The sequence below is a fragment of the Castor canadensis genome, chromosome 1, assembly GCF_047511655.1.
Source record: "Castor canadensis chromosome 1, mCasCan1.hap1v2, whole genome shotgun sequence".
Classification (NCBI taxonomy): domain Eukaryota; kingdom Metazoa; phylum Chordata; class Mammalia; order Rodentia; family Castoridae; genus Castor; species Castor canadensis.
The window spans coordinates 138020195-138047551 of record NC_133386.1 but is presented as its reverse complement, the minus strand read 5'-3'; the positions used below and the strand labels follow the sequence as shown (position 1 = coordinate 138047551).

General features: G+C 39.4%; 1 protein-coding gene across 1 annotated transcript in view; it reads left to right on the top strand.

Moving 5' to 3' along the window:
• Mrpl48 (mitochondrial ribosomal protein L48) overlaps positions 1 to 27357 on the top strand; it is a 47092-nt gene extending 19735 nt beyond the window's left edge. The window contains exons 4-8 of the mRNA XM_074083414.1: positions 1322 to 1410; positions 14617 to 14786; positions 22628 to 22730; positions 25581 to 25670; positions 27057 to 27357. Of these exons, the coding sequence (XP_073939515.1) occupies positions 1322 to 1410; positions 14617 to 14786; positions 22628 to 22730; positions 25581 to 25670; positions 27057 to 27131 (527 nt within the window). The 3' untranslated portion in view covers positions 27132 to 27357. The remainder of the gene's footprint in view (positions 1 to 1321; positions 1411 to 14616; positions 14787 to 22627; positions 22731 to 25580; positions 25671 to 27056) is intronic.

Genomic DNA, 27357 nt, shown 5'->3' with positions numbered 1-27357 from the left:
TTGGTATAGCTCCTGCTTGGCACCAATTAGGCCTCCCCATATACCAGGTTAGTTGTATACTGCACAATTAAACAACTCTAGTGTATGTCATTTGTACAGTTGTGGGAGTAAAATTGTCACTGGCTACCTGGAAGTGTAATAATAAATATTTGTTGGATGATTGAACATTGGAAAGTTTGGTGCTTTTCGAAGGAGGCTATATTTTCAGGTAATAACAAAATGAAGGCTTTAATCTGAGGATCATAGCATACTCATTAAAAGATTTGAGTTTTAGCTGCTTGGGTGGGGTACCAAGTTATAGGGTCTAGAACTTAAAGTCTCAAAAGGTGAAAGGTCTTATATTCAGAGAGATGGAATTAGGGCAGTAGCCAAAATGTTCATTGCTCTTTGGAAACCTGTGGTTGAAAATACTTCCCAGTTCCTTGCATGATAAGCTCATACCTTTTTCAAGAATACATCTGTTGGGCTGGGCACTGATGGCTCACACCTATAAATTGTAGCTGCTCAGGAGACAGCGATCAGGAGGATTGTGGTTCAAGGCCAGCTTGGACAAATAGTTTGTGAAATCCAGTCTCGAAAATTTCCAACACAGAAAAAAGGCTGGCAGAGTGGCTCAATTGGTAGAGCATCCACCTAGCAAATGTGAGGCCCTGAGTTCAAAACCCCAGTACTGTGAAAATAAGCAAAACAACCTTTATAGAACTCTGTGATCCTCTTCTTTACTGGTTACTTTTGTTGACTACCTCTTCCTCTGTACAATCCCCTTTAGAAACTTCAAAGGATTATTACCTATTGAGGAACAAAAACAGATGGGAGCCTCATGAGAATATATTTTGCCCTCTTACCCCCAGTGGCCTTCACAGGAGAGAATTTTCCAGGGAACGAGGAGTAGTGGGGATTAGCTATATCCCAGGAGCTAAAAGGAGAGAAAAGAAGGGCAAACTGAGAGATAGTCCAGGATCAAGAAATACCTATGGGCTGGGTTCTGGTGGCTCATGCCTATAATCCTAGCTATCTAGGAGGCAGAGATCAGGAGGATCTTGGTTCGAATCCAGCCTGGGCAAATAGTTCTGAGACCCTATCTCAAAAAAACCCATCACAAAAAAAAGACTGGTGGAGTGGCTTAAGGTATAGGTGCTGTGTTCAAACCCCAGTACTGCAAAAAAAAAAAAGAGAGAAATACCTATGGTTATTTATACCAACAAGATGCCTTGTAGCCTCAAGTATTCTCAGTCCTGCAGGAAGAAACTGTCTCCATAAACATGATCTGTCTGTCTCTGAGGCGCTTAGAAACAGGTTTGTCTTGTTTTTTCTCTTTTAGGTGGCATTGTACTGAGTGCCAGTCGGCAATATAAGACAAAACCCACTCATGGCATTGGAAGATACAAGCACCTAATTAAAGAACAAGAGGTAAGGAGCAAGGGGAGTCCTTTAGAAAAGGGTGATGTGCAGCTTTTGTAAAGATATGAAGATCACATATGCATTGGAGCTAGAAAGGATAGGGAGTTGACCCTCAGTCCTCTTTGGTTATTTAGTTTGGCATTATCCAAAGTGGAGATAGTTCTTCCAGCTTCCAGTCTTATCCCTAAGATAAATCATTACAGTAAATAGCTAATGGCAGAAGTGGGAAGGCACACCTGTAATCTCAGCTGCTGTGGAGGTAGAGACAGAAGGATCATGGTTTGAGACTAGCCTGGGCAAAAGTTACCAAAACCCTATCTCAGGCAAAAGTTACCAAAATCCTGTTTTAAAATCAGATTGGGTATGGTGGTACATACCTATAATCTCTGCTACTCAGGAGGCAGAAGGATTGTGGTCCAAAGCCAGCCTGGGCAAATTTAGCACAAGACCCTATCTTAAAAACACTTTAAAAAAGCAAAGACTGGAAGCATGATTCAAGTGATAGAGCACTTGCCTAGTGTGAGACCCTGAGTTCAATCAACATTACTACAAAAATACAATTAAATGGTTTGGTTTTATTATTTTTTGATATTTAAAAAATATATTTATCTTCTTAGTGTGTAGATCAATATGAACCTCAGAGCAGAAAATGTAAAATTCATATTAGTTGAGTGAGTGGTGTGTGGCAAATAGAGGTGGGTTGATACTTTCAGGCAAAATAGCTGATTTTTATATTGTTTGCAGAATTGAATCCGTTACCACTGCTAACTGGGGGGTTAGTTTTAGCCATCATACAATTATTTCACCTGTTTATCTTGCCCAGCTGCATGATCAGTTCTGTGGCTGGTAATATTTCTCCACTTGTGCAGAATATTTTGTGGTGGAGTGAATACATCACTGGCCTGATGGAATATTTGGCTTTGAAGCTGGGTGCCAGTGGCTCATGCCTATAATCCTAGCTACTTGGAAGGCTGAGGTTGGGAAGATCATGGTTTGAGGCCAGCCCAGGCAAATAATTTGTGAGACCTCCATCTCCAAAATATAACCAGAGCAAAATGGATTAGAGTTGTGTTTTGGCTTTGAATCTCTATTTTATCACTTCCTGTAAGCAGTACAATTGGGAAGATTTTGCTGTTCTACTTGGGAAGACATCAGCATCTTTTAGTTCTTTGGCTTGTTTTAATGATCCCACCCAACCGTGCCCATCTCCCATTGCTTCTCTTTCGATGGCAGAGGTCTAAGTCATTGTATTTGGACCTCAGAAGTCTCTAAACTTGTCATGTTCTCCTGAGCATCAACCTTACATCAAAGAATTCCATGAGATGAACATTCATTCTTGAGCCCAGTGTTAGGCAGGCTCCCAGCAGGATACAGATGCTCTACTGAAATTTTCCTTTGTCATGGGAAGAGTATTGGATTAGGAACCAGGAAATTTGTGGTCTAAGCTGAGTTCTGACACTTTTCAGCTTTGTGACTTTAGGTAAATTACTTCTCTAGGCATGATGTCCTGAAATTATATGTAAAATGTTTACCATATGAGAATTTTTCTAGGAAGTGTCCCAAAGCTTTTTTTTTTTTTTTGAGACAAGTTCTCGCTATGTAGCCCAGGCTGATGACCTGTAACTAGCTATGTAGTCCAGGCTGGGCTGGCCTCAAACTCAAAATCCTCCTGCCTCAGTCTCCCAAGTGCTGAGGTTACAGGTGTGTGCCACTGCACACTCAGGTGTGGCCTGAGTCTATAGCACTTATCTGAATTTTTTTCTGTAGGGCCTTGCACATAGTAGGTAAGTACTTTAACAGTGAGGTGTATCCCCTGCCCTTATATCTTTTATCAGATTCTTCACAACGGTTGAGAAACCCTGTATTAGAATATATTCACAAGTCTTTCACTTGGGTGCTGTGACGCTATGAAATATTTATTGAGTCTCTGTTATTTGCTACACCCAGTTGATGCCTTTCCTATTCAGAGTGGGTTGAAAACAATTTTACGGAATAAATTAAACAAGATCTGGTTTACCAGAGGGAGCTGGTAAACCAGCAGATGTAAGACACAGATTATTATGCTCCCAGGCAGAAAGTGTAAGTGTTAAAAGGAAGATAACAAAGTGCTATTAAAATTCAGGAGTGATTTACACCCTTTCTGAGTTGTGACACCTTAGAGTAAGTTGTTGGTGTTGTTTTATTTTAGGATATCCCCCTTCTAAAAGTCCCACATAAATTAGTGGGAAAGGGAATTAGTTTTGTTTGCTACCCTTCCCCCTGGGATCCTCCCTCTCAGATAATTTTCCACATGTGCCGTGCTCTCACTTGCTCCTTAGCTGGGTATAAAAGGGAATTTAGGGCTGGTGGAGTGGCTCAAGTGTTAGAGCACCTGCCTAGCCAGTGTGAGGCCCTGAGTTCAAACCCCAGCACCATAAAAACAAACAGAAAAGGAAACTTAATGCCATCTGTCCCAGTCTTTCTCACCAGCCTCTTCTCCCATCTCATGGATATCATGACTTAACTATATTATGTCCCTTGCTTTTTATTCACATTATCCTACTCTTTCAATGCTCTCACAACTCTCACATGCTGTTTATCTACTTGGAAGTCCTTTTCCTCTTCTTCATCTAACAAACTTCTCCTCAACCTTTTTTTTGGGTGTGTTGTGTCCCCTTCCCTCCCCCACCTTGAGACTTGCCTTGCCATGTAGCCTAGGCCAGTCTTGAATTCTTTATGTAGCCCAGGCTGGCCTAGAATTTGTGATCTTCCTGCCTTACCCTCCTGAGGGCTGAGATTACAAGTGTATACCACTAAGCCCTCTTCAACCTTTAAATTAGGACACAAATGACTCTCCCCTTCTGAGAAACCTTCTTGGATTCCCTGTACTAGGTTATTTGTCCTACCCTGAGCTGCCAGGTCCTCTCTTCTAGGACTTACTGCCTTATGCATAACCATCTTTTGATGACTATCTCCCCTTCTAGATTGTGAGCTACCTAAGAGTAGGGGCCATGTCTCACTTTTCTCTGTATCTTTAGTGTCCAGCACAGGGCCTGGTATCAAGCAGGGAACAGTAAATATTGATCAAGCTAAGCTGAAATGTAGTTACTGGGGCTACCCTGAGGATTTGTAAATCAGAGGTGGCAAACATAACCCACTATCTGCACACAGCTGGCTCCAGATGACCTTGGCTGTTTTGGTTAGGGCTGTAGGCTTCTCTCTGATGTCATTCAGTATCCCAGGGTGACTAGCAGACAAGTGCTGGATAGTGGTTGAAGTCCCAGGCTTCTTACTTCCTGCATAGACAGCACAATGAAACCTTTCATCAGCCAGCTTACAGAGGCTCTGTCCCTGTCACATTTACCCCTTGGGAAACTGGACTGGATAAACTAGAAGGAATCTTGTGTGGCCTCCTTTCTATTTCTCCCTAAGCCTATAGCCAACAAAAAACAGTAAGTAGCCAGATTCCCATTTTTTTCCTCTCAGTCTGTCTGATCCTCTTTGAGCCTAACATCCCTGAGACAAGAGTTAATTCTCATGCTTACATGCAAAGTGCCCAGCCTTGTCCCATTTCTAGGCAGACATGCTTACCACTCGAGCCATTCCACCAATCCTGCCTTGTCCCATTTCTGCTGGTATAATCCCTTTCCTCCTTCCAGAGGTCCCATTCAGTCTTTTGACTTTGAACCTTGGAAGGAGAAGGACATCTAGTTCATCTCTGCTTTCCTCGTCAAAGTTAGTTTTACTTCTTTCTTGTGTTGCCTGGTTTATAACTCTAAGCTAGTTTCCATCCCTCTATCCTGTGTCCTTTTCCCTGATGCTTCTCTGAGAAGTAATGAGAAGAGAGGTAAAAATGAAGCTTCCTCTTGGGCGGCTGCATGGAAAGGAGGATGGCAGCAACCCACAATATGCCAGATTTCTTACACTACATATCTCACCTCCTTCTCAGTGATTTCTCTTTGCACATTTTCTCATGTACCACTCTGTCTCCTGCCTTTGTGCCTTTGTATATGCTCTTTTCCTTTCTGTGGGTGATACCCTTTTTTCTTTTCTCCATGGGACTCATCCTTAAGACCCAACTCAATTCGTGGCAATGAGAGATTACATTTCAGAGAATAGCTCCAGACATAGGATTGTCTTAATGTATACATCTCACTATTCCCTCATGATCATTTGGTTGAACTGAAAAACCTTCAGATTTTTTGGAGTGATTTATATTTGATAGAAATAAAAATAATACTCCTACACATTTGTTTTGTGGTAGCTCATTTCTCCCAAGGTCACTTACTCACTTGCCCTCAGCTTTTGTCTAGCTTCCAATCTTGAGGTAATAGCAACTCAGTAATCAGACAATTGCTGAGGGGAAGATGTGGGTGGATGAAATCAAGAGACAATGTAAGTTGTCAGATTGTACTTGTTATGTGTTCTCATTTCTGGGCTCTAGGGTAAGAGAGTAAGTTGTCTCTTGAAACTCAGGCAGTTTCCTTCCTCTTTATAGAATGGCCCCAAGTAATCAAGATACCTTTTCACTTGGAAATGTTGTGCTATTTGTTTTTGACATAAGGAGGTGCCTGCCATTTCTGATACCAGTTTATTTTGTTGTAGCACCTGTATGTAGATCAGTACTCTTAGCCGGTCTGTGAGAAGAGTGTAATCACTCACAGGAAAGTCAGCAGTTCAGAATCACTTCATGCTAACAGTCTTAGCTTCCTGGGAACAAAAAGATTGGCTTTGCTGGTCTACCCATTATAGGGCTAGACAAGAATTATAGGACTGGCTTGAGGAGGGTTGTTTTATTCCAGCATCCAGCACCCTTGTTTTCCTTCAAGTCTGCTTCTTATAACTCAGTAAAAAGAAAAACCATCATTGAGCATCTACTATGTGTCCAGCACTTTGCTGAGCATCAGTAATGCTTAGGTGAATGGGACTTGGTCTCTTCCTACAGAAAGTATAGTCAGCTGGGAAAGTTAGTCCTCCAAAATGTAACTAAGTAAGGGCTATGGGCATGGCTCAAGTGGTAGAGCACCTACCTAGCAAGCTGAAGATCCTGAGTTCAAAACCTCAGTACCACCAGAAAAAAAAAAAAAAGAAAAAAGAGGCAGATCTGGGTTTCGTTTGCAGGTATACCTCTTCCCAACTATGTGACCTTGGGAAAAATGTAACTAAATAGATGTCGAAAGTGCTTTACTATAGGAATAAACCAAAATAAGTGAGCAGAAATACAGAAGTAATTCTGTGATCTTGTTGAACATGGTAAATACATATAATGTCATCTGTCAGTTTCAAATAAATAAACGAGTAAGCAGCATTCTCAGAGTCAGCAAGAGTGTCATGGAATTTAGTGAAATAAACATTTATTGAATGCCATCAGCATTCTTGGCACTGGAATATAAAGTTGAACCAGACACTGTTCCAGGAGTATCTAGTTGCCTGGGGTAGCTGGTAACACTGGGCTACAAAGAACATAGAAAAGTTTCCTGGGGCTTTTCCAGGCACAGGGTGACTTCTATGAAGACCTGACCTTTGCCATCAGAGCTCCTGGTTTCTGCCTCACCTGTTCTGCCAAATTATAACCATGTCAGATTTTTAGAGGGGTTCATAATTTGACATAAATAGTAGCAACGATCCCTTTCCCTTTTCAAAGTGCTTTCATAGTGATTATGTCAGTGCCATGCATCCTTGGAACACTGGTGGTTCTAGAGCCAAACCCCTCTTTGAGTTTAAGGATAACCGTCTTCCCCATTTTAGAAAAACATTAAATGAATGATTAGAATTTTCTAAATTTATTTGACATGCAAAGAATTCCATTTATATAATATAACCATGTTTTTTGCTAGTGAAGTCTGCTTGATATATCTGATAAAGGTACATTGAGAAGTATTTCATAGTTTTTCACAAAGGAAACATGATTTTTTTTTTTTTAGACCCTTTGCAACCAAACAAACGTGAAAATCTTGCCTTTTGATTTACCAACTATTTTATGAGCTAGGCAGGGCAGAAAAGGATTGAGGAACAGAAGTGATCTCTCTATGAACAAATGACTGGTAAATGACAGAACCAGAATCCAGTTAATTCAACTTGACATTTAATATTATTGGGCTCTAGGAATAAAGAAATGAATGAGATATAGTACTTTCTTATTTGAATTAGGATAGTGGTTTGGCTATCATACCAGTTAGAACTACGATAGTAACGGCTTAAACAAGATAGAAATTTCTCTCTCACATAAAAGTATAAGTAGCTATTCCAGCCTTTGTCCTGCCACACTTCTCACATTGCTTCTCTCATAGACCAAGATAAATGCTCCTTCTCAGCCGTCATGTCTGCATTCCAGCCACTGCGGAGGATTGGGTAGTAGGAGCCATGCTGCTTCGTGTTAAGAGTATATCCACGAAGCCAGGCATGGTGTTGCATGCCTACAATCCCAGCACTTGGGGGGCAGAGAGAGGAGGATTGCAAGTTCCTGGCCAGCTTGGGCTATATAATGAGAGAGAGAGAGAGAGAGACAGACAGACAGACAGACAGAGAGAAAATATTCAAGAAATTGCACATATCTCTTCTCATAGTCCACTGATCAGAGTTCAGTAACATAACACAGTTGGAGACTCAGAAAGATTAAATGTCTTCCCCAAATGACTAGTAATTTCCAGAGCCAATTTTTAGGCTGAAGATAATCAGAATTCATTCAATATCTATGCTACTTCTATTTGATATAAATTCACTGCAGGTCCCTACAGATACCTACCGCTTCATAACTTTGCTGTTACAGATAAGGAAACTGAGGCCTAGCGAGGTTACCCATTGTTACACAGTGACTAAGCAGGTAGTTAGTATTTGAGTCCAGATTTTTTTGGCTTCCATCTGAGTCTTAAGCAGCACCAAGCTGTACCTTCTTGCCACCCTACTCAGGGCCAGACCTGTGTCTTTGTCTTAATGTGTGACACTGAATTATAAACAAGCTCACTCAATCAGTATGTACCTCACAACTCATATGGACTGTTTAGAGGGCTGTCACCAAATCATCCAGGCATCCAGGTGTAAATTTTGTTATTTTCACCACCAGAACTTCTAGAAGCTGAATTTCCTACAAGCTTATCAGCCTTTTTGTTGAAGGATTAGGATGATTTAATTCCTTTCCAATTTTCTCACTCTAAACAATATAGCCTATAAGTGATAGGCAGATGCTCTCACTTTAGAGGAGAGAGCCTGGGGTTGCACATATAGTCAACTTTCAGCACTGGCTTTGCCATTTCCTTACTATTGTACTGTTATCATTTCCCCTTTGTATTAGGGGAAGGAGAGACTACATTATCTCTTAAGATCCCTTCCAGGTTGTTCTCATTCTAGAGACCATCTTCTTTCAGTCCTATCCTAATAAACTATGCTCTCATTATCACTTAAAAAAAAAAAAAACCAAAAAAACTCTTCCACCTATATGAGCCTGTAAGAACCTAATTTTCCAGCAAAGCTTCTGACTTATCTTGGCAAATAACTTGCCTACAGAAGACCTCAGTTTTCTGTCTGTATAATAGGGGTAATAATGTAGACATTTCTATACAAAACTGGTTTAGTAATTTATCTTATGGTCCATTCAGAGGACCATAATGTAGTCCTACAGGGACCTGAGAAGGGCTCCCCTGTGCCACCCCATAATGAATCCAGACCAGTCATAGGAGTGTCAAGGTTTGATGGTAGACAGTAGTCCATCTTCCTTACCACCTTTCTCCTAGCCTCCCATCCTTTCTTGCCTGGCTGTCCTTCATGTGCAGTCAGCATGGGCTTCCTAAAACATAGCTCTGTTCATGTATAACCCTTGCACAGATATCTTTACTAGCTCCCCATGGCATTTATGAAGGCCTGAACTTAGTAAGAATAGAGAGGAGAAGATGGACATGAGAAAAGTTTTGCAGGTAAAATTACACACACTAGGGCAGGGAGTGTAGTTCAGTGGTAGAATATGTGTTTGGCATGTACGAGACCCTGTGTTCAACTTCCAGGTCCACAATTTTTTTTTAATGGAGACTAGTATCTGTTATAATGTGCAGTTAAGCTCTTGCTGACTGTGCTATGCCCTGGCTCAGAACTGAAATATAATAATATCACAGTGGGTTCCTGATAATGTGGATCAGTCCAGGCAGATATAGGGCAACATGGAAAAGTGAGATGCCAAGAGGGATACTGGAATCAGTTTTCTTTGTTAGCTTAAAGCTACACCTTTGAAGACTCCTGACATTGTCCTCGGTTAAGAAAAGCCTCCTTAGGCTTCAGAGAAGCTCCTCCCCTCTCTGCTGGAAATTTTTAGCTGCTCCCTATTGCATTTATGCTTTAGAATTCTTCACAGCTATGACAGAAGTGCTGACTGTCAAGATGAGAAGTCCTCTTTGCTGCATTTGGCTATGGGGGTGGTGGGCTTTGAAGAGGAGAAAGCAAGGTCCCTGTACCTTGATGGTTAGTTTCTCACTCATAGCAAGGTCTAGCACCCTGGGTTGGCCACCACTGCTGAGAACTTTAGTCATACAGAAGAGGCATTGGAAAAACCCCTGTATTGCAGTTAAGATGGTCTGGGTTTTAGTTCCTGGTGTCTGTTTGTCCTGTGTGAATATGTGACTCTGGAAGACATACTTAATCTTTCTGAGCTTCTTCTTCCCATACAAAGATGAAGAACCAGGAGAGAATCATCTCTAAATTCCTTCCCATTCTGAAATTCCAAAGTAGTGATGCACTGCATGTTTTTTCTCTGCCAGGCACGTGATAGGATGAGGACTATAAATATGAAAATAATGACAAAAGTTAATGTTTATTGAGTTTAAATATGTGCCACAGATTGAATTAACCACTTTACATATCTTTTGCTCAGCTCCCATCCTGTGAGATCAAGTCTATCATCTGTATTACTGGCCTTGTGAAAAGACCATTTCTTTGTCCTTCCCCTACTTCTCCATACTGGGTTCCTGCTCTCCTAGGCTGCCCTGGAGGAGTATGGTGGTACCATTTAAGATCCTCTGTCCAGAATAGCTCTGCTGTGGTAGCCAGTTAGCCCAGTGGTGCTAGATAGAGTGACTTAAGACATGTAATCTTAACACTTCCTCCCTCCTTTCATTCTGAAACAGATCCACGTATCTGTACACACTTAGTTTATGACAAAGGTGACCCTGCAGTGCAATAACTCTGAGCTGGATGATCATGTGGAAAAAAAGTGATTTTTGACTCCTGTTTCACATCATATGTAAAAATCTCTTAAAAATGGGTTCAAGACTGGAGGTGTAGCTCAGTGGTAGAGGATGTGCTTGCTGTGTAAGGCCCTGGGTTTCTGTCCCCACCACCAATCAATCAATAAATGTAAATGTTAAAATAATAAAACTACCAGAAGATAAAATATAAGAATATATTCATGACCTTAAGGTAGGTAAAGATTTCTTATAATGGACACAAAAATGAATATGACCATAAGACAAAAAAAAGAATAAATTGGATTATATTAAAAAATAAGAACTCATCAAAATAAAAGAAAAAGAAAAGATATTTATGAATATGTACAAAGGATCATATCTAGAATATAAAAATCTTCTATAAATCAGTAAAAAAAGACAGACAATCCAACTTTTAAAATGAGCAAGGGGAGTCTTTACTCTCGTTTCCTGCATCAGGGCTGGAAATATTTCTCTCTTTCTCTCTACCCCCTCCCCCTTGAAAAAAATAGGGCTAGTGGAGAGTGGCTTAAATGGTAGAGCACCTGCCTAGCAAGTGTGAGGCCCTGAGTTCAAAGCCCAGTGGTGCCACCAAAAAAAAAAAAAAAAAAAAAAAAAGCTGCTGGTGGAGTGGCTCAAGTGGTAAGAGTGTCTGCCTACCAAGTGTGAGGCACTGAGTTCAAACTCCAGTGCTGCCCCCTCCTCCCAAAAAACCCTAAAATGAGCAGGGAACTGGGGGTATAGCTCAGTGATAGAACACATGCTTAGCATTCTTGAGGCCTTGGGTTCAATCCCCAGCATCAAAAAATAAATAAAATAAAATAAAAATTGGCCAAATACATGAATAGGCCCTAGGTTACAAAAGTTAATGTTCAAATGGCCACTAAACATATGGGAAGGTGCTGAAGGTGCCTTCAATATCAGTACACATAAAGGAAATGCAAATTAACACCTCAGTGTGTTACCACTTCATATTCACTAGAATACCCAAAGCAAATAGAATGCCAGAAAATCTGACTATGTGGAGTTTTGAAAGTTTTGGCAATAATATAGAGCAATTAGAACTTTCATACATTGCTGGAGAGGGCCTAACTTGAAAGCTTACTTTGTAAAACTGTCTGAATGTATCACACACATATATTCACTAAAAGAAACATATAAGAACATTGGTAGCAGCACTATTTATAATGGCCCCACACTGGAACTGACCCAAATTCCTACCAACAGTAGAAAGGGCAAATAAATTATAATATGTTTATATAGTGGCATACATAATACATGATGAATTTTACAAGCATAATAAATGAGAGAATCCATACATGAAAGAGAATGGGCTCTATCCTTCCATTTTCATGCAAAATAGCCCTATTGTTTTGTAAGTCAGGATAGTAGTTACCAATTTGGGGAAAGAAGACCTTTAGGGTAGTAGTAAAGATCTGATCTTGTTTAGGATACTGATTATACAAGTATGTTCATTTTGTGAAAATTCCTTAAACTGTACTTATTTATGGATTTTGGGGTATGAATATTATATTGTAATAAAATTTTCCTTTTTTGGGGGGGTTGAGGGGGAGTTTGAACTCATGGCTTCATGCTTTCTAGACAAGTGATGTACCACTTGAGCCACTCTGCCAGCCCTGTTTTGTATTGGGTATTTCTGAGATAGGGTCTCATGCCCAGGGCTGGCTTTGAACCTTGATCCTCCTGATCTCTGCCTCCCGAGTAGCTAGGATTACAACTGTGAGCACTGGTGTGCAGCCAAAATAATTTTTAAATAATAGATTTTAAGATTTTTTTTTTTTTGGTCGTACTTGGGTTTGAACTCAGGACCAGGTGCTTGCTAGGCAGATACTCTTCCACTTTAACCATGCCCCCAACCCTATGATTCTAATTTTGAATCAATAAAAGATTCACTTTATTACTTTATTTATTTATTGTGCTGGGAATTGAACCAAGGGCCTCATGCTTGGTAGGCAAGCTCTCTGTCACTGAACTGTATCTCTAGTTCCCCAAGTTTTTTTCTCTTGGTGCTGGAGGCTGAATCCAGGGCCTCTGGCTTGCTAGGCCAGTACTGTACCTCTAAGCTAAATCTCCGATCTCCCAGTTTTTAAATATAGGAAGCAGATCATTAAAAAGGCCCCTTATAAAAAAAATTAAAATTAAAAAAAAATAAAAAGGCCCCTTACAGCCGGATATAGTGGCATATATCTATAATCCCAGCACTAGGAAGGTGAAAGGAGGAAGATGTGAGTTCAAGGCCAGCCAGGGCTACATATTGAGACCCTTTCTCAAAACAAAACAAAAAAGAAAGGGCTCCTTTTGATCCCTTCCCTCACTGTCCAGTTTCCTCATAGGTAGTCAATAATATTAGGGTTTATTTATACATTCTTCCTGAGATATTTTTTGGATATGGAAGCAAAAAAGTGTGCATATAATTACACACACACACAAACACCCCTATTCTCTCCCACCCACTGTGTAGGTGTAGCACTATTGTAAACACACTTTTTACAGTTTCCTTTTTATCTTAAAGATCTTGCCATATGAGTACATAAAGAAGTTCCTTATTTCTTCTTTCAGCTGCATTCTTTAACAAGTCCATCGCTTGATGGGCATTTAGGTTAGATTATTTTCAGTTGAGAAGCTTTCTTCATCCTGATCTACATTGCGTTAAGTATATTTTCCCAAATTAATGTGAGTCAACTCCTTGTATAGCTATCCTTATCTCAACTAGCAAAAACCCTTGTTCCTTCCTATTATTGCTTATACTCTCTCTTCAACAACATTAGAGATAAGGGCAAAATAGTTTCTGCTGGGTATTGAGGGGGTAGTGGGGAGAGGGAGGGGGGTGCAGTGGGTGGTAAGGGAGGGTGTGGGGGCAGGGGGGAGAAATGATCCAAGCATTGTATGCACATATGAATAATAAAACAATAAAAATTTAAAAAAAGTAAAAAAAAAAAAAAAAGTATATTTTCCCAGACCTCATACTATTGACAGCAGTCTTTATAGGTTGATATGTATTAAAGCAATACTTTGCATTAAAAGGAAGATAGGAATAAAAGTTATTCTCCCTCTCAGTTCTCAGAGGGAAGTCTGTATACATAATTGTAGAATTTCAGAACTAGAAGGGCTGGAAGAGAACTAATGCTGAGATTCCTTGTTGTTAATGTCTTTAAGATTTTGATGAAAGCTAAGGATTCTCTTCTTAGAAAAATGTACATGTAAAATTTTGCGTTTACATTTTGATGCACAGACCCTTTGGAATTCATTTTTGAATTCTGGATTAAGAATCTCTTAATCCAGCCTGGGGGTGTAACTCAATAATAGTGTGTGCTTAGCATCCATGAGGCCCTGGGTCCAATCTCCACCACCACCAAAAAAAAAGAATCTTGAATCTAGCATAATTCCATCAATTTACAAATTGAGAAACAGAGTGCTAGAGGTGGGAAGTGAGTCTCCAAACAAGGTAATGGCAGAAGACAGTCACACATATTCGTGTTAAATTAATACCAGCATTATTCTTTCTCCTTCCACTGGCTGATGTCACAGCCCACACACAGCTGCCCATTCCCTTCCAAGAGAACTTCATCCTATAGGTAGAATAGTCTGAGAGAAAAACCGTGAACAATTTTATTCAGAAGATTGATGTGAAAATAAAAATGTCAGCCCAGTGCTGGTGGCTCATGCCTGTACTCCTAGCTACTTGGGAGGCTGAGATTGGGAGGATTGTGATTTGCGGCCTGGGCAATAGTTTGTGAGACCCCATCTCCAAAATAACCAGAGCAAAATGAACTGGAGGTGTGGCTTAAAGTGGTCTGCTTTGCAAATATGAAGCCCTGAGTTCAAACCACGGTCCCACCAAAAAATAAATAAATAAAGATACTATGATTAAATTTTTTTTCTTTGTTTTTTTGGTAATACTAGGGTTTGAACTGAGGGTCTTAGGCTTGCTCTACCTCTTGAGTCATACCTCTACCACTAAATTTCTTGTGCAGTACTTTGAATTCTTTTTTCTTTTTTTTTTTTTTTTTTTTGTTTTCTGCTTTAGCCCAAGAAGAAGAGAGGAAAGGTGGAAGTGGGACCTATTAACTTGGGGACAGATTATGAATATGGGGCTTTAAACATTCACCTAACAGCATACGACATGACCCTGGCAGAGAATTATGCCCAGTGTGTTCACAACCTCTGCAACCATCTCTCCATCAAAGTGGAGGAAAGGTAGGAAGAATGCTTTTGTATGGGATGTTCTAGTGTGGGTAGCACACTCTGCTGTTTTGTTGTTGGTTTTTTGAGAAATAATTTACGTGCAATTTACACTTTTAGGTATATGATCTGCCACAGTCAAAATACAGAGCAATTACATTAACTCAGGATGTTCCCTGGTGTGTAGGCAGTCTCCCTCCTCCCCCTTCCACCATTCAAGTCCCTGGCAACCACCAATGGGTTTTCTATCCCTATTGAATTGGGTTTTTTTGCTTGGCACCGGGGTTTGAACTCAGGGCCTCATGCTGGCTAAGCAGGTGCTCTCAATGCTTGAGCTACTCTGCCAGCCCTAGCCCTATTGTTTTAACTTCTTCAGATTATTATATAAATGGAATCATACAGTATGTAGTATAATGTGTTTGAGATTCATCTGTGTTTTTGCCTATATTTATGCCAGTGCCACACTGTTTTGTTCACTACAGTTTGATTGCTAACTTTGCTTTTCTTTTTCAGAATGATTTTGACTATAATGGTTCTTTGGTTTTCTATTAAAAAAGACTTAGGATTAACTTGTTGATGTCTAGTGATAAGAGCCTGTTGGGATTCCTTGGGAATGTGTTGAGTCTAGAGATCAATTTTGGGAGAATTGAAATCTTAACAAATATTTTTCTCCATTGATTTAGGTACTCTTTGGATTTGTTGGAAAGCTGAAGGAGAAGGGGACTAACATTTACACACTCTCTACTCCAGGCCAGGCACTTTAAGTATCTTATCTTGGTGTTTCAGACAGTAGAGGATGTCCTGTGGTTTGCCTTAAACAATATGGTTGCGAATATCTTCCCTTTTAAATTCGCTCTCAACCTAATTATTTCAAGGAGAAATTTCCAGAGTGGTGCTGGTATGTCCTCAACACTGATCTAGTACTTTCTAACCTTAGTAACAGAGAAGGGACCTCAGGCTCAGAATCCTTGGTAAGCACTAGTATCTAGCTAGAATCTTATAACAGTATTTTGTTTTCTTTGTATTTATTTTTAACTTACCTTCTATTTATGGCAGCTGACACTGATCTTCCATTTATAGTTATGATATAAAGTCAGAATTACTGAGGCATAATTTATATTCAGTAAAATTCATCCTTTCCGTTCTTTGAGTTTTTTTACAGTAGAGTATATACCATATGATCAAGATATAGAACATTTCCATCATCCCAAGACCTTTGCTCCTGCCTCTGTAATTAGTCCCTCTCTCATCCTTACTTCTAGTTAACTAGCAATCTGTTTTCTATTTCTATAGTTTTGTGTTTTGTAGAATGTCATCTAAATGGAAAAATATAGCACTTTTCCTTTTGAGTCTGGTTTCTTTCACTTAGCATAATATATTGAAGATTCATCCATTACCTTGCCTGTGTCAAGTAGTTTGCTAACTTTTTGTTGCTGAGTATCATTTCATTGAAAGGATGTACCACAATTTAGCCAGTCACTGGTTGAAGTATAGACTAAAGCCACTATCCAAGGCAGGCCCTTGATCCTTGCCCAGTGGCACCCAAGAGGTTGGGTGCTTGGATTGTCCTCCCACCTGTTTGGATTCTAAGTGATTCCAAATTTGCCTTGAAGCCATTCCTTCAAACCCTAAATTGCTGAAAAGTCACTTAAAATAGTTCATCTATTTAAGTGGATTTTCATAATAAAGGTTTCCCAAAATGAGAAAAAAATGAATGAAACCACTATAATATATATCTACAAGTTTTTGTGATAACATTTAAGTTTTCATTTCTCTAGGAGTATAATTGTTAGGTCAACTGGTAAGAATAGTATATGTTTGGCTTCATTAGAAACTGCCAAACTTTTATAGAGTGACTGTACCCTTTTCCTTTCTGATCAGCAATGTATGAGTTCCACGTTGTTCTGTATCTCAAATTTCTTTTTAAAATTAATTTTAAGGTGACTTTAAACATAATTAGTAAAGAATAGCTTAGGTAGTTTGCCATTATGGCATAATAATAAATGCATAGTATGTGTGTGTGCAAAAAGTATATTCTTACACTTTTGATATTAGTATATTCTAATTTTACAGAGCAGGAAACCAAGGGATTAGAAAGACCAAAAGTCACAGAATCAGCAAGTTTGCTTGGGTTTAAACCCAGTTCTGCCCATATTTTTAATTATACAAGGTCTCACTTTAAATTCTTAAGCCAAATTTGAACTTTTAAACCTTTATAACTTAGAGTTTAACTGCTAAAAGTGCTATTTAGAAGATTTGATAATAGCTGACAATACTTTACTTCTTTTAAGCCTAAAAATGTGCTTTATCTCTTTCTGATGCCCCAGAGAGTTGGTTGCTCTTTTAGCACTTGACATACTGCTCTGTCGTGTCACTTAGTGCTCTGGGCTATAATGATCTATTCATGTGTCAGTTCTTCTCCTTTCTGAGTATGCATGCCTTCTAGATGGGGATTGTGTTCTTCTTTGTTTCTTTAGCACTAGCCAAGGTCTGCCACATGGAAGACCTGCAGACATTGTAGAAAGAATGGCAAATTCTTGAATATGACTACACAATCTAGTTGTGTGGTATGTATTTCCTAAAGTTTAGTAAAAGTGCTTTTTTTTGCAGTACTGGGTGTTTGAACTGCGGGCCTATACTTTGAGCCACTCCACCAGCTCTTTGTTGTGATGGGGTTTTTTGAGATAGGGTTTCAAGAATTATTTTGCCTAGGCTGGCCTTGAACCATGATCCTACTAATCTCTTCCTCCTAAATAGCTAGGATTATAGGCATGAGCCACTGGTGAAAGTGCTTTTAATTAATTATTTAAAAAACTAGCCAGGGATGGTGGTATATGCTGTAATCTCAGCACTTGGGATCTTGAGTTTGAAGCTAGCCTGTTCTACATAGCGAGTCCCTGTCTCAAAACAGAACAACCAAACAAACAAAAAAACCTATTGATTTATCGAACCTTTTCTTATTATGTGAGTGAGTGGAGAGTTCTAAGGCGATTTCAGGGGGCATATACAATGTACATACACATATATACTCAGAGAAAAGAGAAGTAACTATAACTTAATGTGGAAGGTGATACATGGAAAATAAAGTACAAAGGCAGTTCAAAGTGGAAATGGAGTAATGGTTTCAAAGTACTACTCTAAGAAGCTGTCAGGAGCCTATGCCAAAATGTACATTAATGTTTTGCTTCCTTTATCAAGAAAGTCTTGCTATTATAATTTTTTTGTGTGAATGAAATTGTGTTTTGTGACTGGTGTGTGTATCTTGTCATGAGTTAATGACAGTTTGTTCACTAGCATCTTGTCTCTGGACCATGCTTGGAATAACAAGTGGTTAAGAATACAAGCTCTTGGATCAGATTGCCTGCATTCACATTCTAGCTCTGTTAGTTATTAGCAAGATGACCTTGGGAAGTTTTGAACCTGTTTATTCTTGTATATAATGAGAATGATGATTTTTCTATTTCTTTGGATTCTTGTAATTCAATAAAATAGTACATGACAGTACATGGCACAGACAGTGGTACATTATAAACACTGTAAATTATGTATTGTAATAATGAGAACTTTTTTTCATCTGGCAGGGATTAGAGGTAGCTTCTCAGAGATTGGGTGGCAAAGAGACATTAAATGTCATTCACAGAATGTTACTGTTATACCTATAGTGGATTAGCTCCCTGGAATACTTTTTAAAATTTCAGAAGGGCTCTTTTTAAAAAAAACAAAAAAACAAAAATGCTGCTTAAAAAAAAAAAAAAATCCAGCAACCTATAATCCTACCTACGAGAGAAGCTGAAGCAAGAGGATTGTGTGAGCCCAGAAATTTAAGGCTAGCTTGGGCTGGCCTTGGGGAGAAGGACAGGGGCAGGAAAAAAGATTCAAACACACAAACCCATCTGTAAAAAGCCTTGGCTGCATTTGAGTAAAAACAGGAAGGCGATAACATTTATTGGACACTACTGTCAGCCAGGAATTCTGAAAAAGCTAAGCACTTTTTTGTGTATTACTTATTTAATTCAGCCAAGCACTTATACCTAGTGGGTCTGGAACCAGACTGCCTGGGTTTTGCTTGCTCTGCTGCATTCTTACTGTGAGATTCTTACTGTGAGTAGTTTACTTAACTTCTTTGTGCCTTGGCTTCCTCTATAAAATGGAGTTAATAAAAGTACCTACCCAAAAAGTCTGTAGTGAAAATTAAGGGAGCTAATATATTTTATGTACTTAGAACTATGCCCAACAACTTTTGGTTGCTGCTGTTGTTATCATTATTATTTCAAGAGTTTGTTTTTTGGGTTTTTTTGGTTTTTTTTTTACTACGTAGTCCTAGCTAAAACTGGCTACATAGTCTGGCTGGCTTTGAACTTGCCATTCCTCCTGCCTCTACTTCCCGTGTGCTGGGTTTACAGGCATGTCCCATAATGTCCAGCTAAGTTAGTAGCTTGCTCAGAGCCCTATACCTAATTAGTGGTAAGTTGTTTTGAACCCAGTTTTTTTTTCCCCTAATTATATTCTTCTAACAAGTTCTCCACTTAGTATTTAGAGTGACCTTTCTAGAATGGAAATGTGATCATGACCTTCCCCTGCTCAAAATGCTTCCTACTTCATGGCTTCCCACTTCCTCAGAATCAGAATAAAAGTTCCTCCCATGACTCGCTAGGTGCTCCAGGGAGGGGATTTGCTTCCCTTACTTCAGCTTGCACTTCTCACCTGCCTCAGATTAATGGGCTTTGTTTTTGATGATTTCTACTTCAGAACCTTTGCATGTGCTCTGGAAAGCTTTGAATATTCTTCTGCTTTTACCTAACAATCCCTACTTTTTTCTTAGGTGTCATCTTGAATGTTATTTCTTCAGGTCCTTGTGTCATAGATTTAGGAAAAATAAAGACAGTATATAACTGCCTTTTCTTTTTCTTTTTTTTTTTTTTTTTCCCAGTGGTACTGGGGTTTGAATTCAGGGCCTTGTGCTTGCTAGGCAGGTGCTCTACCACTTGAGCCACACTTCCAGCCCTTAACTTCCTTTTCATAACACATTCTCTATCCTTGTACTTATTTGACTATGAATGGTCTTTCCTGTTAGGTTCTAAGCTCTGTAAGGCCAGGGCTGTTTCTATTAGTCTAACCCTGAGACCTGGCCTAGTACCTGACTCATTGCTAAGCACTGAATAAATATTTTTGATTTAGACTGAGTTCTAACTGGCATGAACATGATTCCTACAACAGCAGGATGAATGATGTGCTGTTTTTTGCCACTTTCCCAACTCTTTGCTCCAAATAGCTAAGAGCATAAAGAACTGTTTGTTTTTAGCAGTTTGTATCTCTGAATTAATTGAGGTTTTCCCACTGTTGTATCATTAGATGTTCTCACCGTCTAGTTTTTCAGAGATTAATTTATTCCCTTCTAATTCTCACTTAATTTTGATCCATTTTTCCTCTGGAGTGGGGACCGTAGTATAAGGGTGATGACTGTGACCTTGAGTTGGAATTGAGCTAGAGAGCAGTGTGCTGGTTCCTGCTCTGTACATGGTCTGAATTGCTGGGCTGTTACTCAGGCTGGAGAGGTGAGAAAGAGGCCTCTTCTGGTCTCCTAATCTGCCTGCATCCCTTGCTGAGCTGCTGTCTGTGGAGATGGAAGTCTCACTCTTTGGAGCAGCTTCCAGGCCTGAAGTTGCCCAGCCCTTGTGCTCTATGTACAGTGAAAGCATCACTCAGTGTCACTCACCATGAGACTATTTTTTCTCACCTCTATTGTTTTTAAATTCACTTTCAAAAAATTTGAGTCATAACTTTTTCTTTTTTTGTTTGTTTGTTTGTTTGCTTTTGTGGTGTTGGGGATTGAAGTCAGGTCCTTATACTTGCTCCCCAAAGGGAGCACTGTTTTGCCAATTGGGTTGACTCTTGAAATTCAATTCTTTCCTTTCTTCCTTTCTGTTTTTGTTGTCTGACCATCCAAGGAATGTTTATTGTAGAAAAACTGTAAAGTGCAGAAGAGTGTAGACACTAGAAAAAAATTACCTGTACTCTTATCACTCAAAAAGACCTGCTCTACTTTGAAATTACCAGAGTTTCCAGTATGTCTTTTTAAAAACTTTTTTTTTTGGCAGCACTAGATTTTGAACTCAGGGCCTCATGCTTGCTAGGCAGCACTCTTAACCACTTAAGCCACTCCGCCAGCCTCCAGTATGTCTTTATCAAACTATGTCTGGTTTTCTGTTGGCTCTCTTTGAGGGCCTCTTCTGTCTCTCTTTGCCTCTGTAGGTACTGCTGACTTTTTTCTTGGACTACCCCCCACCCAAGGAAGCACTTAAGTTCATTCTTTACATCTTGATAAATCTCTGAAGCCTTTGCTAGCTACCCTGTTCTCCTCTTGCCCCGTACTATTCAGCACATACTGTTGTTGCCTCTGTCTTACTGGAGTATAGATATTTATGTACTTACCTGTCTCTGAAACATTCTTAATAAGCTCCCTGAAGGCATAGACTGCACTTGTTCCCAGAGTGCCTAGGACAGAATGGGCTATTAGTAAATATGTGTTGAATGAATAAACAAATTAATGAACTCTTACTGAGTTAAGTGTTGAAGTATAAAATGCATGATTATTGGCAAGAATGGGCAACTCTCACCTTAGTCAGTCAGCGTTATCTGTACAATGCCAAGAAGGAAAAATAGCATTTTAGAATACTTTTTATTTTTCTGAAAGCTTTTACATAATTATGTTATTTGACCTTCCATAAGAAGTGCATTATTACTTTTTTTGTATGTCTGAAAAGTCTTTATTTCACCTTCATTTTTTTAAAATTCACTTACTCACATGTGCATACATTGTTTAGGTCATTTCCCCCCCCCCCATCCCTGTCCCCACCTTCTCCCCAAGAAGCGTATTATTATTATCCCACTTTTTTTTTTCAGTGCTAAGGATTGAACCCAGGGCCTATGCATAGGCAAGCACTCTACTAAGCTACATCCCCAGCCCCCTTACCCCACTTTTTTTCTATCAGGAAGTTATTACTATATTTTAATTGCAAGAAGAGATCAGAGATTGTGCTAAAAAGTAAAAGAGGATATTATTTAGAGAGATCATCTGAAAAAGTTCACAATATCCCACTACTTACTGAGTATAGACAAAGGAATTAGGATTTGTGGGTGTAGCATGACCAGCAAATTACTTACGTAATCTCATTTAACCATTGCAACAACCAGATATTTATTATTTTCATTTTAAAACTGTAGAAACTGAGAAACAGAGGATCATTCATTCAAGCAGGCAGTAAGTGGAAGAGCCAATATTTAAATTGAGGACCATTATGTGTCTACTACGTTAAACTTTCTGTTGCAGAGGTCCATCTTTAGAGGGCCTGTCTCTCTACATGATGAAACTTTGTGAGGCATGAAAAATCAGGAATCCTACTGTCATTATTATTACTTCATTTATCTTTAGTTTTTTTTTTATACTTTTAGTTTTAATTTCAATTCATTTTATTTTTTTTTAATCGTTTTTACATTTACTCACATGTGTATACATTGTTTGGGTCACCTCCTCCTCCCCCATCTTTACTTTGATGAACTTTTTTCCCTCCACCCCTTATTTGATGAACTTTTTGGTAAGATGAGTACAACACTTAATAGCATATTTTTGTTTAGCCATTATTTCAGTCGTATCTTGTCTTTACACCTGACCTTTACAATTATATACTGATAGTCCTAGATTGTAATTTTATTATGCATGAAAAAAACTGAGGTCCATAGGGGAGAGGGACTTACCTAAGTAGGTGTTGCAGTGGTGGTTGTACTTAGGGACAACTCTGATAGAAGTGATGCTGTGTTTTAAGTGGACATCCCCAACAACTAAGTCTTTTCCACAGTTATGCAATGCCCACCAAAACCATGGAGGTGTTTCGGGTGCAGGATCAAGGCAGCAAAATGGTTCTGGACTCAGTCCTTACCACCCATGAGCGAGTGGTTCAGGTAGGTACTGTGAGAGAACTCAAAGGGTATTGCTTCTCTGGTTCTTTCCCTCTGTTTTTTTCTCCTTCTGTCAGGCTCTTTTCTTCAACTTGTCTGCTTGCCTTTGAATGGTAAACTCCAGACCCTTGACCCTCCATCTCTCCTTTTATACAATTTCATTCCATCTCCTGTCCTCAGTGACCCTCATTATATACTGACAACAGATAAACTGAAAGTGGTGTGCACATCTGTAATCCCAGCTACTCAGGAGGCATAGGTAGAAGGATCACAGTTTGAGGCCAACCCAGACAAAAATGCAAAACCCTACCTGAAAAATAACTAAAGCAAAAAAAGGGATGTAGCTCATACACATCAGACAAAGAACTGATAACCAGAATATATAGGGAACTCAAAAAACTAAATTCTCCCAAAATTAATGAACCAATAAAGAAATGGGCAAGTGAACTAAACAGAACTTTCTCAAAAGAAGAAATGCAAATGGCCAAAAAACACATGAAAAAATGCTCACCATCTCTAGCACTAAAGGAAATGCAAATTAAAACCATACTAAGATTCTGCCTCACCCCTGTTAGAATAGCCATCAATAGCAACACCACTAACAACAGGTGTTGGCGAGGATGTGGGGAAAAAGGAACCCTCTTACACTGTTGGTGGGAATATAAACTAGTACAACAACTCTGGAAAAAAAGTTTGGAGGCTACTTAAAAAGCTAAACATTGATCTACCATTTGATCCAGCAATACCACTCTTGGGGATATACCCAAAAGAATGTGACACAGGTTACTCCAGAGGCACCTGCACACCCATGTTTATTGCAGCACTATTCACAATAGCCAAGTTATGGAAACAGTCAAGATGCCCCAGTACTGACAAATGGATTAAGAAAATGTGGTATCTATACACAATGGAATTTTATGCAGCCATGAAGAAGAACGAAATGTTATCATTTGCTGGTAAATGGATGGAATTGGAGAACATCATTCTGAGTGAGGTTAGCCTGGCCCAAAAGACCAAAAATCGTATGTTCTCCCTCATATGCGGACATTAGATCAAGGGGAAACACAACAAGGGAATTGGACTTTGATCACATGATAAAGGGAGAGCACACAAGGGAGGGGTGAGGATAGGTAAGACACCTAAAAAACTAGATAGCATTTGTTGCCCTCAATGCAGAGAAACTAAAGCAGATACTTTAAAGCAACTGAGGTCAATAGGAGAAGGGGACCAGGAACTAGAGAAAAGGTTAGTTCGAGAAGAATTAACTTAGAAGGTAATACACATGCACAGGAAGTCAATGTGAGTCAACTCCCTGTATAGCTATCCTTATCTCAACTAGCAAAAACCCTTGTTCCTTCCTATTATTGCTTATACTCTCTCTTCAACAAAATTAGAGATAAGGGCAAAATAGTTTCTGCCGGGTAGCAAGGGGTAAAGTGGGGTAAGGGGGGGAAGGGGGGAGAAATGACCCAAACATTGTATGCACATATGAATAAATAAAAATTTTTAAAAATAAATAAAGAAATAAAAATAAAGTAAGTGTATATTCCAGTGAGGAAAAAGAAAAAAAAAAAAGTGATGTAGCTCAGATGGTAGACCACTGACCTACCAAATGCAAGGCCCTGAGTCCCCCTGCAAAAAAATAAAAAAATGAATAAAATAAAAAATTCACATCTTAATGTTTTCTCTCATATGTGGGATCTAGATTTGATAGGACTGGAGATGGAATTCAAGTGGTAGAACACCTGCCTCACAAGCCCAAAGCCCCAAGTTCAAACTCCAGTACTGCTAAAAAAAAAAAAAGAAAAAGTAGAAAGGGGACTGTTTGGGAAGGAGGGGAGGGGAGAAATATGAGTGAGTGTGATCAAAGTACATTATTTACTGTATGAAAATGTCATAATGAAACCCATTATTTATAGCCAAATAATATTCCTTTGTATGGAATTTTATTTACAATTCCAATGTACTCACTTTTGATTCACTGAAGAAACACATCAACAAGATAGTAAAAGGAGAATTAATGGAAGAATATTAAATATGCTAATTAAAAAATAATGAAAGTATTTTGAAACCTTATTTCTTTAAATATTATCAGAAGTAAAATTTTTTTCTAGTACTGGCTTTTAAACTCAGGGACTTGCACTTGTTAGGCAGGAGAAATAAATTATTTGCAATATGTCTAATGCTAGACAGTACCTGCCACTGAGGACCATAGGATAAAGTATGAATTCTGTAGCACTCAGGTGCCTTTATGATTCACCTCCTGCTTCTCTTTACATCCCATTCATTCTAGCCACATGTGGAGCTAGTTTTCATTCCCTAACACTGGTAGGCATCCACTTTTACTGAATCCCATTTCCTCTGCCTTGAAAACTCTCCATGCTACTATTGAATTCTCCCAATTTAATCCTGTTTTTCTTTAAGACTCCACCTGGATGTTGCCTTCTCTGGACTTTGTCCTTTCCTGATTGAGTAGGTAGGTATTTCTCCTGTGGTTCCTTGTAGCAACCCCTGCTTGCCTTTGTACCACATATCTGATTCACCTCTGGATTCTCAGGACAAGAGCTGATACTAGTTAGCACCTGGCCTGTGTAGATAAACCTGAGTTGTATCTGAAAACCTGAATTTGATAATTTCTTGATCCAGTTATGATGTCCATGGTCTACAGGAACAGATACTGGCAATGACCATCTCAGCAAGCAAACACCTTGAAAAATGGCAAGAGACTAGGCTCTGAAGCCAACTTGATGTTAATCCCTTATACTACTGGGGTTGGCATTTGAGCCCAGGCCGTGTCTGCCTAATTACTTGGCTTTCAGTGCCCTTCCTTAGAGCATCTCCTTCATTTTGCAGATCAGTGGTTTGAATGCTACGTTTGCAGAGATTTTTTTGGAAATACTTCAAAGCAATCTTCCAGAAGGAGTCAGATTGTCAGTGAGGGAGGTAGGTACTGGTTTGGGAATAGGCCACCTAGTGGCCTACTTGTGCTCAAAATGAGGATAAGGAATGTCTCACTGCCTGCATTTCTAAACAATGGAGAAATGTGGATGACTCAGTCCAGATAATAATCAGGAGAGGTGTGCAGTCTGGTGGTACTGTGATTGTTATTCTGGCACTGTTGAGTCATCAGGGATGCTGCTTTGTGTGCTATAGGAGATGACCTCCATCATAGCATCCTGATGTTAGGGGTGAGCTCATGACACCCCAAAGTCTGTCCTTTCAGGCCGCAGTATAGCCGCAAGAACATGGCTTAAGATTATATAATAAATCAAAACACAAGTAGGAAAGCGAACTTTAGAGAGACATATCCTAGACCTTTGATAGCCCAGTTGAATATATGCCAATCAGGAGGGGGTTTAGTATTATTGCTTATACTCTCTCTATAACAAAATTAGAAATAAGGGCAAAATAGTTTCTGCTGGGTATTGAGGGGTGGGGAGAGGGAGGGGGCGGAGTGGGTGGTAAGGGAGGGGGTGGAGGCAGGGGGGAGAAATGAACCAAGCCTTGTATGCACATATGAATAACAAAAGAAAAATGAAAAAAAAAAAGGAGTGGGTTTGGATGGATGTAAGAAACTTGCAAAACATTAGGAACTTTATCCTAAATACTGGGTATTCAGGTCCATTTGCTACAACAGTCTTTCTCATGACACAGTTCCATCAGGTCATGTTACACTGGTGCTATTGCTTTATTTAGCTTCTCTTGTTCTGAGTCCATGCTTGCCTGGTTGTTAGCTGGGTTATTCATAGATCTATGTGTAGGTAGAGAATGTGCTGGTCGTACTAATTAAAGATACTCCAGTTCCTATGAGTGTTATTTCCTATTATGAAAGGATAATTTTCACATTAAAAAAATGCCTACAGGGCTGGTGGAGTGGCTTAAGTGGTACAGTGCCTGCCTAGGAAGCATGAGGCCCTGAGTTCAAACCCCAGTACCACCAAAAAAAAAAAAAAAATGCTTACAGACTGAGGGTGTGGCTCAGTGGTGGAGTACTTGCCTTGAATGCGCAAGGCCCTGAATTTGATCACTAGCACTGAGATAAAAATAAAAACACATCTCCTGTTGTGATACTTAACAGAATCTTGACATTAGTTCTTTACATGTCTTTCTGCTCATATCACACTGTAAATACACTAAAGGCACAGAAGTCTGATTAAATCCCTTGTATTTAATACAAATCTGGGACACAGTAGTTACTCAGTGAGAGTTAGTTGAATCTGAATCATCCTCTGCAGAGCTAGCTGATGGCCCTTTTTTGGGTGCCGTGAATATATGAGTAACTAAAAACTCTGTAGTAATTCCCATTTATTTTCTTTTTCTTCTTCCCAGCACACTGACGAAGACTTCAAGGGAAGGTTCAAAGCTCGGCCAGAACTGGAAGAACTGCTGGCCAAGCTGAACTAGCTATTGCAGACCTTTTCATGTCAAAACCAGTGACTTTGAGTCTCAAGAAGAGTTTTTTTTCTGGTAGTCAAGTATTATGTAGGAGACTCCGACCCTTAGATTTCATAAGTACCCACCACACCAGGAATGCTTCCTTTCCTCTGGCATGGCTATGCCTGACAGTCATTACCACTTACTTTGAGATAACCCAGAGCATCCTTCATCTAATAAAATTTGGTGCTGCTTA